The sequence below is a fragment of the Podarcis cretensis genome (assembly GCF_951804945.1).
Source record: "Podarcis cretensis genome assembly, chromosome: 3".
NCBI lineage: Eukaryota > Metazoa > Chordata > Lepidosauria > Squamata > Lacertidae > Podarcis > Podarcis cretensis.
Genome location: NC_137172.1, coordinates 64,130,196 through 64,146,995, shown reverse-complemented (window position 1 = coordinate 64,146,995; position 16,800 = coordinate 64,130,196). Strand labels below are relative to the sequence as shown.

Below are 16,800 nucleotides of genomic sequence, written 5' to 3'. Positions count from 1 at the left end.
CAGAAAACTGGCATTTTGCAACAAAATTGTACTGCAGAAAGGCTAGAGACAGGTGAGTGTTTCGGTTTCTTTGTCTTTGCAGAGGTGTAGGCAGTTTGAAAGAGTGGTTGTTGCGCATAGTGTGCACTTTTTCCTCTGGTAAACAAGTTTTTTGTTAAATATATCTAAACCCATTTGGCCAGTGGCAACAGTAGGACAAAATAGATTTGTATGCACCATATTTCTTTTTTAGGTGCAAGTAAGGAGCTGTGCAGGTCATTGTGTGAAATTTAAGATAAAAAGTCCCACCAGATTGCATAAAATTGTTCCACTGTTTTTTGCCTTTCATCACACAAATCTGAAACCCTGGTGAGCTATTGCCAGTGTAGCTAATACTGGTTGGTCTAGCCTGGTGTAAGGCAGCTCACTATCCCCATATGACAAGACGAATCAAGTACAATGTGCTTGAAAACATAGGTAGAGAAATTTTATGGAATAATGCATGTGTAACTTGAAAGTGAGGATTTGGTGTTTGGCTTCAAAGTGGGGACAAAGTGGGAAGTTTCCATCAGGAATGGCACTGCATGCTCAGTGGGTCTTGATTCTAGGTAAGTGCATGTAAGATTGTACCCTAAGTGTTCATTTTCACTTGTGGATGTTGGAAACAAAAAAGGCATACTTGTTATGTATTTGGGAGACAATAAATTTCTTTTCAGTCAGTCTTCAAACATCCCATTTCATGGCTTTGGAAGTTCTTAAGGGTTCTTCAGTTGTTTGGAATGAGGTGAGGTAAGGACAGACAGCTTCTCTATGGGTCCTGTATCCCTGCCCCACCCGCCAGGTTCTCTGGGTTTCTTTGAAAGATGATTTTGTAAGGTGTCAGACTTGAGACACCCTGTTGGATTATAGGGAGCAACTGTCTGGGTGCATTTCAAAAAGACTTGCATTGAGAGCAGCCTTGGCAATATATCCTGGTGACCAGAATTTTTTTGTCTTGTCTTTTTAGTGGAAGGCTGGGAACTTTTAAGTACTTAATCTTCATTATGGAGGGAACCTTGAGTTTACCCAGTGCTTAGTATCTTTGGCACAGAGCTGCTGGTAGCCTTGGATTCCTCCAAGCAACATGCATTGCATTATCCAGGATATTTTGCAAGGCCCTTCTCATTTGGAGTGCAGAGTGAAAACTGGGGGAGTGCGGTGTTTGGTGAATACTTGTTCCCTCCTTGCAAAAACTCTTCGGCAAGTGACTGAGAAACAAGGAATGCAAATATATCTTAATATACACATTTTTTGCAAACCAATTTTCCCCAGTGTGATTAATTTTTTAATGTTACATTCACTAAGCTGTGTATTTTATGCATACAGTGGTACCTCGGGTTACAAACACTTCGGGTTACAAATGCTTCAGGTTACAGACTCCGCTAACCTGGAAGTAGTACCTTGGGTTAAGAACTTTACTTCAGGATGAGAACAGAAATCGTGCGGTGGCAGTGGGAGGCCCCATTAGCTAAAGTGGTACCTCAGGTTAAGAACAGTTTCAGGTTAAGAACGGACCTCCGGAACAAATTAAGTTCTTAACCAGAGGTACCACTGTACTTTATCCCAACATATGCATTTTTTGTACATATAACTTGGCATTAAATGCATTTTTTTAAAGTGTGTTTTGGGACGCAGGTGGCGCTGTGGGTTAAAGCCTCAGCGCCTAGGACTTGCCGATCGAAAGGTCGGCGGTTCGAATCCCTGCGGTGGGGTGCGCTCCCGCTGCTCGGTCCCAGCGCCTGCCAACCTAGCAGTTCGAAAGCACCTCCAGGTGCAAGTAGATAAATAGGGACCGCTTACCAGCGGGAAGGTAAACGGCGTTTCCGTGTGCGGCTCTGGCTCTGGCCAGAGCAGCGATGTCACGCTGGCCACGTGACCCGGAAGTGTCTCCGGACAGCGCTGGCCCCTGGCCTCTTAAGTGAGATGGGCGCACAACCCCAGAGTCTGTCAAGACTGGCCCGTACGGGCAGGGGTACCTTTACCTTTACTAAAGTGTGTTTTAACTGTTAAGTTGCTTAAGACATAGTGTGCATTAGGTGACACATGCATTTAATCAATAATATAATATTAATAGTTCATATGTAGTAATAGTTCATATTATTTTTTATGGAATGTATATTCAATAGTGCATCTGAATGCACATCACATCCTGCCTCAGTTAGTGACACAGAACTGTGTGTGTATAAAACTGGATTGGGGTGAAAGTCTTGCCTTTGATTGTGCACTTCAGATCTTCAATCTCATACTTAAAGGCTGCAGACTGGATGGAAGTGGTGCATTGGCGGGGGTAGAGTTGAAATTGCACCCCCCCCCGCCCCCTCACAGCTTGCTTATATGCAAGTATAATGAACATCCAAATAGGGCTTCCAAGAGTAGAAAGATAGTTAACTTATCAAGGCTCTCTAACGCATCACAATGCACTTACAGTTCATTCTAGTAGATTGGAGAACTCAAGATCCACCAAAGCATAATAAGAAATCTAACTGAACTATTTCAGATTCTCACAGCCATAATTTCATGAGCATATGATTTTCTTAAATTAGAACACATAGAGTAGGTTTAGGAATAAATTAATACTGAACTGTTGCCACCCTTTAAAATATAGAATAATGTGTTTGTATATCTTTAGATCTCAAGCTGTGTGGAGAATTAAAAAAAAAGAGGTAAAATATGTTATGTAAATATAGAAATAACAATAGTTTTATATGTAATATTGTTGTTTTTATGAGTGAGTAACAGTGAGAAGTTACATAACTAAAGCCCAGCAGTTACTTTGTGGGGTAAACTTACTGTTGGCACAGTGTACCTGACAAACATGTTGGCCACAGTTGCTACATTTACTATGGAAGCTGTTTTAGGTCGTAAATGGTTCGTGGTTAGACCTCTCAGTTTATATAATGGATAGGAAAATCCAGAAGGTTGGGTTTTGATAGGTCAGTTGATGAACCAATTGGCTCTAATTGTTTCATGAACATAGGCCAATGAGTTGGCCGATAGAGAAGTGGAAGGATATTGGCCAGAGAATAATGACTGATATATAAAACGGCAGTCACAGCATTGCCAAGTTCAGATGAAGAAGTTCAGGAATCTGAGAGGAAGCAATAGCAACTGTGCCTAGCAGGAACCTTAAGATTGGTTGAAATCATTCAGGGCAGAAGCTGTGAGGGCTAAAAAGGGTTGGAGAGTTCCACAACCAGTTTCTGAGGACAGTTTTGTGCCAGAGTGACAACAGAAAGCAGTTGGTTTCAGGAACCAGGTCTCCAGGGACAACTGTGACATTGTCTTTTGCATGTCCTGCTTGTCAAATATTTTGACAAGCAGAGAAGATTCAGAGGATGCTCAAGCAAGCCTACTAAAGAAGTCCCTGACCAGAGAGCCAATTTCTTGTCCTCTGCATCTTTTAATGAATGGTTCATTGGCCTCTGGATTTCAAATTAAGGCAGTTAATGTTAATGATATAACAGTTTCCCTAAAGGAACTGTACAGATTTCAGTGACTATTGAAGTTTATGGATAACTTCTAGTCCTATGTATTATTAATATACTTGGATAAGTAAAGTTTTAATAAATATATTTGTCTACACTTTTAAATAATTCTGCATATTTGTTCATACCATGCCTATAAACTGAATACACCACTATGCATTTTAGACAGTGTATCAAGTGGAAAAGATTTTATTACAAATTCTATGGTGGTGCTGGGTTTTTTAAGGTTAAAGAACTAAAGTATATATATATGTAATGCATTTTGAGGAAAGATTGGGAAGCCAGTGTTCCACATTTCATAGGTCTAATAGAGTATAAAGACAGCCAAACCAAGATAGTTGAGTAGTATTGGTGAGATAAAACCTCAATTGTTCACAAACTGGTTGCCTATTTGGTCATTAAAAGTTAAAATTATTCCAAAAGACTGAGATCCAAATCAGTTAAATGGGATATTCCTTTAAATACTTGATTCTAGCAAACCGTAATTTTTCACATAGTGAATTTAATATTGCAGTGGATGTTTCCTAATGTACTAACTGAGGAGGCCCCGATGGGTTGTGAAATACCACATAAAACACTAAAGAAAACATTATAAACCCAAACCATAACTTTGTTATCCTTTCACTGGACTACATTACATCCAGATGGCAAGAGTAGCCGTCCTAAGAGGTTGGTGGGGGTTTTGTTTGGCCTTAAATACAGAATCCTTTTTAACATCTGATCTTTGTGAGATGCATTGAAACAGGGAATAAAATTATATGCACCCATAAAAAGCAAGTTACAGCCTATTTTTATTTTTCTGTTGGATATATATCATTACATTTTGTTCTAATTAGCTACAAGCAAGCATGTCTGCTTAGATAAGAAGAAAATTAAAACCATACAACTGAGGAGGGCCAAGTCTTGACTCTGGTATACACTTGTAATAGACATTTATACATGCCTATGTGAAAATCCAAACTTGGGGCAATTCAGATGCCTGGCCTGCCTGTGTTGCTTTCTTATAACATGAAGCCTTCAATATTGAACCTGCTTGCCAACCACAATTAAAGAAGAAGAAGATGGGGATTAGGTTTATAGCCTAATCATCTTCCTAGTAGTTTACTATTCCATGTAAACAATGAGTAAATTTCCAGAACTCTGAAATAATAGTAGCCCGAGCATGTTTAATGCAGGCTAACTAACTCTTGCTAATTTATGTAACCAATTACTTCAGATACAATCATTCTAAGACAGAATAAAAACAGGCTTCTATGATACCCAGTAGGGTGACTTGTACCCGATAGGGTAATTTGCACTGCCATAGTTATGTCACTGGAAAAGTACAAGGTGTTTTCTGTAGTTCACAGGAATCAATGGAAAAAGTGGCACAGAACGCATGTGGTTCACTGCCCACTTCACTTGCAATCCTCTGTACAGCCCGTGGGATAAGAAGCCTAAATGCATACAGGGTCACAGCCTTATTGTTTACTTAGATACATATGAACCACATTTCTTTGTAGGCATTTCCCCATACCACTCAGTCCTCCACATCTCAAAAAATATACTCCAAATTTGAAAAAAATTATGTATCAGTGCAGGAAGATTACGTCACATTCACACCATGCATTTAAAGCACATGGCTTCCCTCAAATAATCCTGGAAAGTGTAGCTCTATGAGGGGCAAACTACAATTCCCAGTATTCCTTGGCAGAAGCCAGGTGCATTAAATGTGTGGTGCGCCCTATCTGTGTCTTCATTTCTTATCAGTTCTGCTACAATGCTGAAAATATTTTGTAGGCTTTGTAGTATACGTGAAATATAAAGGAAAACAAATAATTACTACACATCTTAGGAGGTTAATAACGGAAACTACAGAAAGCCTTACTCATCTGTCTTTGAAATAAAACATTATCTACATAAAACACAGAGCACTGCCTTGCATAGGTGCAGAGTAACAGTCTTATTTGCAGTATTACTTCTTAAGCAATTAGAGTAGGGAGGGAAGAAAAATACCAGCATTTTGTACTCAGTTCATTAGGGGTCCACCAAATTTTCACCCACAAAAAATGGGTTAGATTGCATTAGATGTCTACTCACAACTTCTCTCCCTGATTTGCAGCTTTAACACCACTTTTTATTTCAAAAAACAAGTGGAGGGCATTGTTCCCGAGGAGATCCCAGTCAGTCGGGGAATCATATTGGCAACATGACTGTGTGACATCATTCCTTGCCTGCCAGGTTTGGCTTTTTAAGAAAGCCAGGTTGGAGCGAGGGAAGTGTTTCCCTCTCAAGCAAATTTTCCTAGGACAACAGTTTGCAAGCAAATTAGAACATACATTCTCACAGTTGAAGACTATGTGTGCACACACAGAGACACACACATAGTTTGATTTGATGCTTAGAGTAAAGAAGAACAAGGTGAAAAAGCTTTTAATTTAGTACATTAACACATTGCTTTAATCCATAAAATATATGAAGAACACTTAAGATTTAAGGACAAAATCCATCCCATGCATTGTTACTGCATACAGTTATGCATCTCTTCCACTGAGAAAAAAATGTGTTCAAAATTCAGTAGCTTAGATTTAAACTTTGAAAAATTATGAATAGTGTGCAGTTCTATGTTCAGTTAGTTTAGATGGTAAAGCCTTGACTCTTTACTATCCACCCCTCTTACTGACAGATATGATATAGTTGTGTGTCCTAACTTCTTTCTGTAAGACTAAAGCCACCGTGAAGGATTGGGTTGTCTCCCTGCTACTAATTTTACAGACCTCTTCCTGTTTTGGCAAAAATCAGTAGTTATGCTTCTTTCTGGTTTTTCATATTCTAAAACTAACCAAGTGGAAGAGGTTAAAGGATATGCTTGCTCTTTGTGCATGAAAAAAAGTGGCCTGCAGTTGTTGTCTAGAAGGCAGCTGGCTGCAAAAGAAGCAGGATGTTTCAGGAACAAATTTATCCTTCTGTAAACATCTGGAAAACGAATCATGTCAATAAAACAAAAAGATCCATTGGGAGGATTTTGCGCCTTGATTAAGAGTTGGTGTAATGTAGCAATGAAGACTGTGTTCATATATTCACTTTCCTGGGAGTAAGCCCCATTGGGTGTTACTTCAGAGTAAACATACCGGTATTTAGGAATATGCTGTAAGAGTATGAGACATAAAGGAAGGAGCTGCTGGATCAAAATACTGCTTCATTGCTTAACTCATAAGCTGGTTGTAGATGAGCTGCTCTTCTCTCAGCCTCAGTACCACCACAGCCTTTATGCCTTCTAGGGATGGGCACAACTGTCCATATGTTTTTCTCATTTTGTCAGTTATCCGTTCTTCCACATCAGCTAGCAGTTTCTTTAAAAGTCCTCATGAAAATGCATCAGGATTTTAATGCAAATTTCTCCAAATTATTTTTTTTCTAAGACTGGGCCTAATGGTCAGGGGTCCCTTTACCTTTACCTATGTACGTTTTAATGCACACTTTACCCTAGTACATACAGTTTTGCACACATTAATTGGCTGGACAACTGTGCTACTGAATTTGGAATGTGTTTTGGCTTGTCTATTGTTTCAGAAAGTCCAGATTTGTTAAGTTTCCCCTTAGCTGCAAACTGAATCACATTTCTGCTAGGGTTGGCTCAGGGGGCTTGAGACCCAGGTCTTTGATGCCAGGCCACAAATCTCCTGATCTCTTCCCCCCCCCTCAAAAAAAGCTTTGTTTACAGGACAGCTGGGCATGCTGTAAAGCAGAGGTTACCAACCTAAGGCCCATGGGCCGGAAGCAGCCCGCGGAGGTTGTTTGACTGGCCCCCAAACCGCCCCCAAACCGAGCTGCCCACTCACACGCTGCCCACTCCAGCCCAAGCAAGATAAACCTTGCCGACCCCTGCTGTAAAGGGTAGTGCTGGTGACACCACAGACATCATCGTAAGTTGCTCAAAGACACTATATACACTTATGAAAATTTGTGTCATGGGCCTCTGCCACAAGTTCTTTAATTACCTAGTAATGCCCCTTCTCCCATCTCTGCAGAGTGGGGAAATAATTGTGCCTCATACATTTTGCAGTAAATATAAGGACCTTTCCACATTGCTTATCAGCATGTCTCCAGGTATAAATCAGTACAGTGTACTCTTGCTAGAAGGAGATGTAGATAACTCCCGCAGGCATGCTGTGCTTCTTGAAATTCATGATTTCAGTGGAGCAGAAGCCCATATTAGACCCCACAAAATTGTCTTTGATTAGCTGTCTCACATGGTAAACAGAGTTTTCTGGGCCAACATCATGCTGTATGAGTTCACTGGTCCTTTTATACTTGCATAGAAGCTGTTCAATCAACTGTTGTTCAGCTAGAGTTTAGCAACCAATTAGATAACATAACTATGTAACCACTGAGACAGATGGGATTTTCTGGGCCCAGTGTACCGTAAGTGGATCGGGACCTTTGCTGAACCTACAGAAGACACAAATTTCTTCTCAGTTTCTCATTTTTCCAATATTAAATTCAGTTCTCCACATTTCTGCAGCAATTTGTGAAGTTCTTTAAATAAATATCGAATCTCTTCTAATAAGCCTATTTTCTTATACATTCTGAGTAACGTACACATTTTTTACCAGCAATTTCCTCCAATATAATACATTTCTGTAAGCTATTTTCACTAATGTATTCATTTCACGCACACTTTCCCTTAATGTGTGATTTTGTAAACACTGCATGGTTAGATAACACTAAAAAATTCACAAAAATGTGGATTTTGAACGATTGCTCTTTTTCAGTTCTCATACTCTTTCAGAAAGTGCAGATTTGATAGATTTGCCCTTGAATGCAGACTGAATTGAATTTCTCCTCCATCTCTAATGCAAATCCTAAATCAGGCAAAGAGCTCAAGTGTGACTAAAAATGACAACAGTAAACATCTGGGCAACTTGGTTATATATTTTAAATAAAAATATAAGAAATGAATATCTGTAACTCTGACTTCAGTTATTGACTAAAAATCCTGTAAGGTTGGAGCAGGCCGCCTGGCTCGTTTCAAAAAAGGGCACCTGCACATTTTGTTTTGTATCTTCACTTCCAGGAAGCCTAGTGTTTTACCTTTTTTCTTTTTAAAGGAAAGCTTAGACTTCAGAACCCCTGCTGCCTGTGGGTCTGGTGCATCTGTGCCTTCTGTTCCCACTTCTCAGCGGCACTGCATGAAACAATAATGTGATGGTTTTTTACTAGAGGAAACAGTGTTGGGGCAATTTGGAGCAGAGAAACTGCAGCAACTGCTTAACCCTTGTCCCACCTGCTGGTTGTTGTTGTTTTTTGTTCCAAATGCCCCACTCATCTCCTGAAACTACTTTGCCCCACACATAGTTTCAGTGCTTTTTTTTTAAAAAAGGGAAATGTTAAGAAAAGTAGCCACTGAGTTTTTGTTTCCTGTGTATGTGTGTAATGTGTTGTTACGCACACATTCAGATATGCTGGCCATGGCTGAAGGATATGGCATGTTTTCTCAGTGACCCAGTATTTTCAAACATTATGAAATCATCCCAGAACTGCTGTTTTAAGCCTTTGAGAATTTATTTAACTCAGCTGATTTTTGGAACACTCCTTAATTTTACATTTATAATACAGGATCGACAAGCAGTTACTTTACAGCTAATGCAGTGAGAGATGCATTTTCTCATCTGTTAAATTTATTAAAAGCATTCCTCTTTCCTTCAGATAATTTAAACATGTGGGGTATTGGGGGGACAGGTAATTGAACCTCCTCTCCAGGCTTTAGAATATTAAAGAAATCTTCTTACAAGTTTGCATTAGGTGGTATCAATTTTCCCCATGCAATTTTTGCTGGCAAAAATGTTTTCCCCAACTTACTTTTGTATTTTGGGATTTAAAAACATTAAACGATGGTAACTGAGATAAATAGAATGTTAGCTTTGCTTTTAGGAAGGATGTCACATGCCTTCTATTTTCCAACTAGTTTTAAAGGCACCCTTCCCCCTCTTAATTGCAAAGAATATTGCTGAATTAGTATTCTGAGCCACATGAAAACGAAGTGTGTGCTTCTCAAAGTAGGCACTATTTAAGGCTATTTCTAAATGCATTCAGATGTTTGTCATCAGCAGCAGCGAAATGCATGCTTCCTTTTTTCCCCCTCCCTCCAAAATGCCACTTGCTATTTTGTGGCTTCAGATGATCTGTTAGGAACATATTACATTTTGAAGTTCTGGGGTTCATCTTTGCTCTGCATTGAAGTTAAGTTTGTTCCATGGCCTGGCTTACCATTTTCAAAACTGAAGGGAATAAAGTAACATTTGATTGTTAGTTTCACATGCAGGGAGCATCTTGGGCTGGAGAGGCAACAAGTCCTTTACAAATGGTCTTCTGTTCAACATAAATTACCCATTTGGTCACATGCTGGAGAGGGATCCCACAAATATTTGAATTGTGGTATTTGTACAGAAGATCTGGATTTATTATAAGATGCTACTGTATTTAGTGTGCCGATTTTTTAAAAAAACTTTTTTACTATTTATAAAAGTTGGTGCAGTTACTTTAAATTGTTAGCCTTGGGCAAATAACCAAAAAAGTAAGTGTTATTGAAATAAAAACCAAGGAGAAGATTGTGTGAATTTGGTTTGGGCAGATCCCATGATAGGAGGTTCAATGTTTCCATCAAGTTCAGAAGGATTTTTGTAGTGTGCTAATAGTTAGTCTTTGCTGCTAGTACTGAATTTGTCAACTTCATTGATGTAATACCCGTCATGCCTTCCTGCCGCTATCATCTATCGTTCCTGTGTATAGAAACTAAATTACACATGGATTTATTATGCGTGTGACCTGCTACACCCTAAATTTACCATCCATCTCAATGGAGATTAAATAAAGTCTAGTCCAGATTCCCAACAATTCCTATATAACCAGCATTGGAATGTGATCCACTTCAGCATGATTTCTCCAATGCTACTGTTTATGTTGTGGTCTCATAGATACTAGCCAGCAATCTAGGGAAGTTATGAGCTGTGGAACAAAACACAATCACTTGACTTAAAATGTTGCTGACAGCCAAGATTCTACAGATTTCCAAGAGATGAAGTGTGGGGTCTTGTCATGGATGCCACATTGCACTTCAGAGAGACTTGGTGTCCTTCCAGAACACAGTGTAATCACAGACTCATAGAATGCATGTCATAGAATCATAAAATTGTAAACTTGGAAGGGACCCAGAGAGTCATCTAGTCCAACCTCCTGCAATGTACAAATCTCAGCTAAAGCATCCATGGCAGATGGCCATCCAAGCTCTGCTTAAAAATCTCCAAGGGATGAGAGTCCACAACATCCCTAGGAAGTCCATTCCACTGTCAAACAGCTCTTAGTATCAAAGGTCTTCCTGATATTTAGTAGGCATCTCCTTTCTTGTAACTCGAATTCATTGGTTCAGGCCCTAGCCTCCAAAGCAGGAGAAAACAAGCTTGTCCATCTTCTATGTGACAGCCTTTTAGATATTTGAAGATGACTATCATATCTCCCATCCTCTTTTCCAGGCTAACAATACCCAGTACCCTCAACCATTCTTTATGAGGCTTGGTTTCCAGATCTTTGGTCACCCTCCTCTACACACATTCTAGCTTGTCAGTACCCAGGTGTGGTCTGAGATGCTTGCCATGGCAAGTGGAATGATCAAATTAGAGGACCCCTTCTAATAGCTGTTGGGAGGCAGCCAAATTTGTCATGCCACCACATGCGATATAAATTGATGCTGTAGCCTGTACAATTAATGGATGGCTGGAGGGACAGATTGCTGCCTCTACATTGCCCTTCATGCATTCAGAGCACTGTTTGCACAGGGTCCTGAATGCACCTTGAGGTAAAAAGAGGAATAGCACAGGAGAAGCAAAGGAGGATTGGAAGGAGCCACTGTTCTCTTACTCCCACAACATACAAAAATATAAGGTCCTTCACACAGACCTTATTCTTGTGTCATAATGACCGCTCCCCGCTTAAAACGGGGGGTGCCCTTTGCGTGGACACGCGCAGCCCCTGGATCTGGAGCGGCTCCATCAGCATAGGCTTGGCTTTGCCTTCCCTCAGGTGGGATACCTGGAGGTCTCCGCTTACCTCAGTCAGTTGTCCAATCCCACCTGGGGGAAGCGTCGCCAAGGAGACCAGGCCAGGTAGGGGAGGGATTACCTGCCCACACAATAGAGGGAGAATCTTACCTGGGAATCCTCACTTGGCTCCAGAGCTTCTCCCACCCTACCCACCCTCAGTTAATGTCTTCTTTTGCAGGTTAACTTTTCTTCACAGGTATGTGGGCGCTGCTACGTTAAGGTTGCTGTTAAAGGGCTGGAAAGGAATTTCCCTGCATTGGCAGGTTTCGCCTTTCCCGTAGCAAAACGTCACAACTTTGGCGGTATCAGGCCTTGGGCGGAATCCTTTAGTCCATCTTCCTCTTTGCGGCGGCGATACCAGGGTTCCCCGTTAAAGGGGTTTCTGAAGGGAGGCTTTGACCGTACGCCGAAAGGTCGTCATTGCTCTCCCCTGCGGCGGCGGCGTAACGGGGGCGGCTATTTCTGCTTGGACATAGGTTCTCCAGAGCCGGCCCATCCCCCCCACACACACACTGGATAACCCTGATGCTCCCTAGGTCCCCAGCTGGGGACTGGGGAGGGAGAATGCCCAATGCCTGAGCCAAGGTCTACCCACATTTGAAATTTAATAAAGTTGTGGCCAATTTAATCCCATAGCACGTTGTCTTGAGTCATTATTCCACATGACGGGGGGGGGGACCACTCGGGATCTGGGGACTCCGCCTGTCCACGCAATGAAGAATCCAAAAGGCATATTTTGTGAGAGTAGGAAAAAATGTTTGTTGCTTATAAATAATAGTGAATGCAAAAGAAAAATCAAATGAGAATTAACAAAGTATTTGCTCAAGAACAGACCTCCCCAAACACAGAGTTTTCCAGTAAAATATAGAACTATCTTTCTCCTCTGGCACTAATAACTTCAATACAGCATGCATCTTTTAAAGTTCTGTTCTATTAAATGGGGGTGGGGGATCAGTAGGAATGAAGAAGCCTATTAAATACTGTGAAACATGAAAGGAAAAAATGATTTTCTTGACCAAACAGTGGTCTACTGTATAGTCCATTTCCTCCTTGTGGTAAACCAGAGTAAAATGTATTGCATTCTTGGAAAATATTGAATGAGCTCACCGGTGTAGAGCCATGGCTCCTAAAACATATTTGAGGAATGAATCCATTTTTCATGAAACTTAATTGGAACTCTTCCATTCAGCTGAGTAAAAAATATATGGAGGCCCATCTTGGAACTCCCCAATATTTTTAAAAAATCATTTTTATAATTATAATTTTTATCCACTTTTTAAAATCTAACAGTTTAACAATGTAGAACACTTATAAACTCTCAATGTATAGAATATAAAAACAAATAAGAAACATTTTAATGTGAGACCTCATAGTATTATATCTATGAAGAATCAAGTGTCAACAAAAGGAAGACAAAAAAGAAGAAAGAAAATAAAGACATAAAAATCTATAAATAGAAAATAATACAATATTTCTCAAGTACATTCATCAGCATTATTTGAGTGGCTGTCATCTAGTGATAAATATTTAGAGATTCCGGCGAGTCTGGTGTAAGGATGATTATTAATGAACTAAATGCTTTCTTTATTGGATAATGAAGAACAGTATGTGTTTGTGTAAATGTGAGTGTGAGCAGGGAAAGGATTTGAAACCCAAAGCCTTTTTTCTACTGGGCGGTCACTCTAGCCATATAGAGCTATATGCTGTGCGGGGAGGGGGGTGTTGATTATTATCTGGAAAACTTGCATACATAATAAAGTTAAGCCAAATCTTTGTGAAGTTGTCCGTTTCTTTTTGTTCCCTCAACAACTGTAGTTTATGGGTTAGTTTTTTCAGTAGGCTGGTGTTCCATACACTTTTGATCAAAATTGTTATTGTCATCCTTTTAATACATTTTTTACCTCTATGATGTATATGACTTTTTCCAAATATGTGATTTTTTCAATTACATTTTTCAATTGAAGAAAATGCAATGATTGTGACGTGTCTGAAATGGACCTGTGCTCAACTGAAATCATGAATTTCCATTATCCTTCTTCAGGAATAGAAGGGAAATGGGAACATACAACATTAGAAGGGAAATAGGAATGTATAAATGGCAGGCAGTAGGAAGACTGTTGATTAACCAGGCCAGGTGTAAATACCAGAAGCCTTGCCACCTTGACCTTGTATGACAATAAAGCAACCATCCTGCACTTTAGGCTCCAGCATCTCCACATACTGCAAGATACAGTACAGTTAATGTCCTGATAATTAAAGTCCTATAAATTCCCATGATAAGTTCAGTGAAATGACTGGTTAAATTCTTACTCAAGCAAAACCCTGATGACAAACCAAACTGAAAAGAAACGCAAAATAAATAGACGAGAAACCCAGGTTCCTTTCCTAAGGCTTACCGCCACCCCGCATCCCAAAGTGCAAGAGTTACTTATTAGCCTGATCTCAAGGCAAGAGGAGGAGATGAGCAAGGCATATTTTCTCACTTAATAAAAAGGCTCTGGTTAACAGAGAACTTTGGCTTCTAAAATGACACTGATTTCTAATGTTTGGATGAAGGAATAGGCATATGGAAAACAAAAGCAGTAAAAGTTGTAAATCTAACATGGATTAAATATTGGGTTTTGCGTTGAATATGTTTTCCTCTCCTTTCTTTTCCCCAGAGGTGTGGAAAAATCTCATTCGATAGCCCAGAGCAGAGTGCCAAATGTGTTCGCATGCTAGGTAAGTGGAGTCCATTCTCTTTAATCTGGAGTTTGGTATGTGGAGAAATATGCACTGTTTTAATGAGGTGTTTCTTTTCAAAGAGTGTCTGCATTTTAATGAGGTTGGTTGGTAGCCATAATTCTTCTGGATGTATAGTTGGCTTTGGTGCAACTGGTATGAATAGTGAATGCATATGAGCACTAATTGATTATAATGAGCCCTCAGTTCACTTGAAGAAAGTTGTTGACAGAGTGATTTCTGACTGTTGGCTACAAAATCTAAATGCAGATTGTGACAAGACACTGCATAGCTGGAACTGCATCTATTTATTCATTTTTGCATCAACTTGCTTTTTTATTATTTTAACTAGGCAGCATAAAGAGTACAGGTTCTTACTTTTATCAGTTTTAATTCTGTTTAACAACAAACTGTTTCGTATCCAAAGCAGCTTAACTTTGACAGTCTGATGTGTGCTGATTTTAAGTGAGAAGTCAATTGGGACTGTTGTTAATTTGCTATGAGGAGAGACAGTGTGGGCTGGTGCCTAATAGAACTGGTAGGATGAGAGGCCAACAGAAGGTGGAGCCAGAGCCAGTGACAATCAGAGCCAACTAATTCTAGTTTTGCCCCTGCTGAGTTCTACAAGGGGCAAAACGGAAATTAAGGAGAAGGAAGTTGACAGCCAGTGAACTGGTTCTAGGTCAGAAGGCAGGCAAGTGGGGAACCTAGCTGAGGACAGAAAGAGGTTTGTACCTCATTCCCCCTAATGGACCAGCTTGCACTGGTGAGGAGGAAAGACCATGTGTGAAAACTTCAGTATTTAATTGTTTTATCCATGTTTTCAGACTTTTCAAATAGTCCAGGAACCTATAGTGGTACCTCGGGTTACATACTCTTCAGCTTACAGACTCCGCTAACCCAGAAATAGTGCTTCAGGTTAAGAACTTTGCTTCAGGATAAGAACAGAAATCAGGATCCAGCTGCGTGGCGGCAGCAGGAGGCCCCATTAGCTAAAGTGGTGCTTCAGGTTAAGAACAGTTTCAGGTTAAGAACAGACCTCCGGAACGAATTAAGTACTTAACCCGAGGTACCACTGTATATTATATGCAATGTCAGAGAGGTGGCAGTGTGACAGAACAATCTTAGCACTTGATTCATGCTGCTGGCAGAGGTTATGATTCAGCAGAAGTCCATACCCCCGCCCTACACTAACTGTATTGGCAGCGGTCGGGAGGGAGGGCAGCACCACCACAGTGACAGAAGTCCCTACAGCACCTCTTAAGATATGGGCTGTTGACAAGCTGGTAATGAGTTTCACCAGCAATAGCCAGCACAAGGCCCTGAAATGAAGTATTTTGGGGATAGAGTAAGGTTGGCAATGGATCAGCTGAATCTAAACCGATCTGACCCACACCCTGCAATCATAATCTGAGGCCCTTCTTTGTGTGCCTCCTCCATGAGAAAAGGAGGAACGACTCCCCACTTGTGGAATGCTCTCCCTAGGGAGGCTTTCCTGGCACCTTCCTCACATATCTTTAGGCTCCAGGCAAAAACATTTGTCTTCTCCCAGACCTCTGGCTAATTAAACAGTCCATGGCCTTTTAAACCGTGGAGGGTGGTGTAGAAATTTAATAAATAAATAAAGAATAAACCCACTCTATTTCCCTCAGAGGGACATTTGAGGAGTTGGGGCAGCAATAAAGTGCTCTTGGGGTCTACCCAATGCCTGTGAGATAGAAGTCTCATTGTAAATAAGCTGTAGATCACTGATGATACGCTGGAGTGGTTTTAGCTGGGAGCTGTAGGTGACAGTACAGTGGTACCTCGGGTTACATATGCTTCAGGTCACAGACGCTTCAGGTTACAGACTCAGCTAACCCTGAAATATTACCTCGGGTTAAGAACTTTGCTTCAGGATGAGAACAGAAATCATGTTCTGGTGGCGCGGCAGCAGCAGGAGGCCCCATGCTCATTAGTTAACTGGTTACAACTACAGTCATACCTTGGAAGTCGAATGGAATTCATTCCAGAAGTCCATTTGACTTCCAAAATGTTCGGAAACTAAAGCGCTGCTTCTGATTGGCTGCAGGAAGGTCCTGCAGCCAATCAGAAGCCACAGAAGCCCTGTCAGACGTTCGGCTTCTAAAAATAGTTCACAAACCAGAACAGTCACTTCTGGGTTTGCGGTGTTCGGGAGCCAAAACATTCGAGAACTAAGCTGTTTGAAAACCAAGGTACGACTGTAAAAGCAATTAACTGACTATTTTTTAAAAAAATATATTCGCATGGCTATGCTCATGCTGTGGGACACAGGTTCTTATAATGAATGCAGTAGCTGTAGTAGAGCCCTTAAAAATTTAAGCCAACTAACCTATCCCAGTAGCAAATTTTCTTCCATTCTATGCTCATTTTAGCTCTAGCTTCACTTCATCAGAATCACATAGTCTCACTTCCTACCATGACCAACCAGACCTTCCTATACTTCTGTACTTTTCTATACAGTGGTACCTCGGGTT

At 40.5% G+C, this 16,800-nt stretch overlaps 1 protein-coding gene and 1 long non-coding RNA gene across 3 annotated transcripts in view; one reads left to right on the top strand and one right to left on the bottom strand.

The window, feature by feature from the left end:
• PDE7B (phosphodiesterase 7B) overlaps positions 1–16,800 on the top strand; it is a 181,760-nt gene that overhangs the window by 76,964 nt on the left and 87,996 nt on the right. For both annotated transcript variants that reach the window (XM_079970681.1, XM_079970682.1), the window contains exon 2: positions 14,242–14,302. In XM_079970681.1, the coding sequence (XP_079826807.1) occupies positions 14,242–14,302 (61 nt within the window). The remainder of the gene's footprint in view (positions 1–14,241; positions 14,303–16,800) is intronic.
• Positions 1–16,800, bottom strand: part of LOC307213043 — a 33,807-nt gene that overhangs the window by 14,845 nt on the left and 2,162 nt on the right. The gene's annotated exons all lie outside the window — the stretch shown is intronic.